Source organism: Propithecus coquereli, unplaced genomic scaffold (genome assembly GCF_000956105.1).
Source record: "Propithecus coquereli isolate 6110/MARCELLA unplaced genomic scaffold, Pcoq_1.0 Scaffold10, whole genome shotgun sequence".
Lineage (NCBI taxonomy): Eukaryota > Metazoa > Chordata > Mammalia > Primates > Indriidae > Propithecus > Propithecus coquereli.
In genome coordinates this window covers 4,175,788-4,178,862 of record NW_012133858.1, presented here as the reverse complement: position 1 = coordinate 4,178,862, position 3,075 = coordinate 4,175,788, and the positions used below count along the sequence as shown (strand labels likewise).

The window sequence follows — 3,075 nt, the reverse complement described above, 5'->3', positions numbered from 1 at the left end:
TTAAGAAAGTAGCAGACACACTTAACATAAGACTATCACATTGCAATTTAGAAGGAATGAAAAAAAAATCCTCTAAATCAACGTTAATAGCTAAATGGCAAAAATCTAGGGAACAGCATTTAAAACATGGATTCGTATGTAACTAATCAATACAAACTTATCTAAGTAAATATGTCCTTGATTAACTTTTTATTTAAATATTTAAATCAACAAAATAATCAGTGTCATCAAACAAATATTTTTCAAGTTATTACATGCCTAACATTGTGCTAGGAACTCAAGAAAATAAGAAAACAATGGCAGACGGTCACTGACTTCAAAAAGTTTAAACATAACCAACATACATAAAATTACCAGGAAATAATTAGGTGCTATAACATCTGGCAACAACTAAAAATGTATTAAGTAGATGAGAGAGAGAGAGAGAGAAATGTGGGGGTGAGCAAGAGAGGGGATCCAGAAAGAGCAGCAGAGCTGGGTTTCAAATGTATAGCTTGTTTTTCTCTTGAGAAAATGTTTCTAGCCCTGCCACTTACTAGCTTTGTGACTCTGGGCAAATTATGTCTTCTTATCTATAAAATGGATTAAATGAGATAATTTGTGTGCAGGACTTAGATCCATGGCCAGCATACAGGAAGTGTTCAATAAACGTGAGCTGTTATTATTATTACCTGATGATGCTTCTCCATCTATGTTATCTCTTTCTTACCTTCACGGCCATACTTCTTCAGAGCAATCTACAAATACTGCCTACATTTCCTCAACACCTGTGTACCTTTAACTCTTATTGTGACTTGGATTTTGTTCCAACTCATACTCAGTTTCTGCAAATAAGTTAATGAATGTAAAGTGCTCAATACATGTTAGTTGTTGCTATCACTGGAATTCCATGTGTCCCTAACAATACTGTCACATCTTGTCTCCCCTTCTCCCCTCCCATGACTATCACACTTGCTTTTAGTACCTTATTTCTTACTTCTAGACTCCTGTAATAGCTTCTTAAATGGTCTTCACAATCTATTTTGCCCACTATTGTCAGAATAGTTATCCTAATCATTCCACTTCCCTGCTTAGAAATAGTCACTGGCTTTCCTGTGGCCGTAGGACGAAGTCCAAACTTGACCTGGTACTTGAGAATTGCCCAAACTAACTTCTACCTCTTATTATATTTTTCATTACACTTTTGACAGGAATTGCCAGCTGTCCACCAAATATGTTAATTTCTCCTATCTGGGTACTTGGCTAGATTACACATCTCAGTTCTTGGCCTTTAACAACATAATTACCAAAAAAAAAAAAAAAAACCCACCCAAAGCACTCATCTATAAGGAGATACTGTTCTAGAGAATCCCAAAAACGATGTTAGGAAAATAATTTAAAATTGATTTTAGGCCTAGGAGATAACTAAAATGGATTTCAGATCCCACAGTTAGAAGAGTATTTTTCAGAACTTCCATTTAAACAGATTAAAAGCAGAAATGTCCTCATTCTAATTGCCCCCTCCAATTCCATCTATATAAAGTTAAAATTAAGGGGTATAGAAAGAAAAGAAAGCACGTGAGATGTCATTTTTGATACATAATGGTTCCCTCTTTGACCTATTTGGTGCTCAGAATAGGATCTGATGACTCATTGTAATTGGCTTGGAGATTTAATTAGAAAAACTAGGTATGATTCTTGTCAAAATGTGACAGGTCAATGTATTTCAGTATCAGTGATTCCCTACAAATAGTATTGCCCTATCCCACTTCTTTAGCTTTTATATCCTATTCTTATATTTTCTTAACTTATAAAAATCTGAAATAAAGTGATTTAGAAATTATAGTATCAATTTATTCTTTCATTATTCCAGGAACACTATACAAATTGTAAGGTCTAGATATAATATTATCCTGTGTCAATTATGTTTAAGTATTTAGATATTGATGTGATTTGCAAATCTTATTTGATCTCCCTAAATATGTCATTAGATTGTCTTCTTCCTGGTAAAGTTGATTGCCTAATTTTGTTTTTGATTAAACAGGGCAAAATGATTTGGGAAGTGAATGAATATTATCTCTTTGGAAATACCAAGAGTAGTTTTATAGATAGGTACCAAAAAGACTGACATTTTCATTCTTTTTCATTTTTTAGAATGAATGAGACTTTTTTCTTTCTTATGACTCATTCTAAAAACGTGTTGTCATAATACGTTAAGATCAAGGAGAGTTTGATGAAACTGGAAGTCTTTGTAGACATTTTTCATCAAAATGGGATAACCATAGGGACATACCTGCCAAAAAAAAGACCAGAAATAAGTGCCTGCTAATCAGGATACTGCCTTTTCATGGGAAATTCTAGAGACGTTCTTACAAATAATTCTTTTCAATGCTTTTCTAGTCTCAATTACTATTAATTTGCCTTTCCTGCCTCTATCACATTTCTTTGGGTTCTATTTATAGATGTTGGTCTCTAATAATATGGAGAGAAGCAGCTTAATTACACTGGAAATACTTTTCCAATTTCCAAAAAAAATTTTTAGGAAGGACTACTCCTGAGAAGGTTTCTTATAGCAGCAAATTCTATCCACTGCATGTGAATTTTCCTGCAGCCTGAACAAGTGCCCTTTTCTGACCTTTGCCTGTTTTATTTTTCCTTGAATTTTAATGTTTATTTAGGGGAGCCTATTTCTCTTTGGGCTTTTTTTTCCTCTTCTGTCCACTTACATGTTTAACATAAAATATTCTCACCTTGCCATAGCTATTCCAACAACACAGCCTCCAACTATGGACCAAAATCCAATCCAGCCAGCATCTACCTGTTAAGAAAGTAGCAGACACACTTAACATAAGACTATCACATTGCAATTTAGAAGGAATGAAAAAAAAATCCTCTAAATCAACGTTAATAGCTAAATGGCAAAAATCTAGGGAACAGCATTTAAAACATGGATTCGTATGTAACTAATCAATACAAACTTATCTAAGTAAATATGTCCTTGATTAACTTTTTATTTAAATATTTAAATCAACAAAATAATCAGTGTCATCAAACAAATATTTTTCAAGTTATTACATGCCTAACATTGTGCTAGGA

At 33.2% G+C, this 3,075-nt stretch overlaps 1 protein-coding gene across 1 annotated transcript in view; it reads right to left on the bottom strand.

Moving 5' to 3' along the window:
* Nucleotides 1-3,075, bottom strand: part of DIRC2 (disrupted in renal carcinoma 2) — a 105,849-nt gene that overhangs the window by 26,065 nt on the left and 76,709 nt on the right. Inside the window, exon 5 of the mRNA XM_012639594.1 lies at nt 2,729-2,797. Coding sequence (XP_012495048.1) covers nt 2,729-2,797 — 69 coding nt within the window. The remainder of the gene's footprint in view (nt 1-2,728; nt 2,798-3,075) is intronic.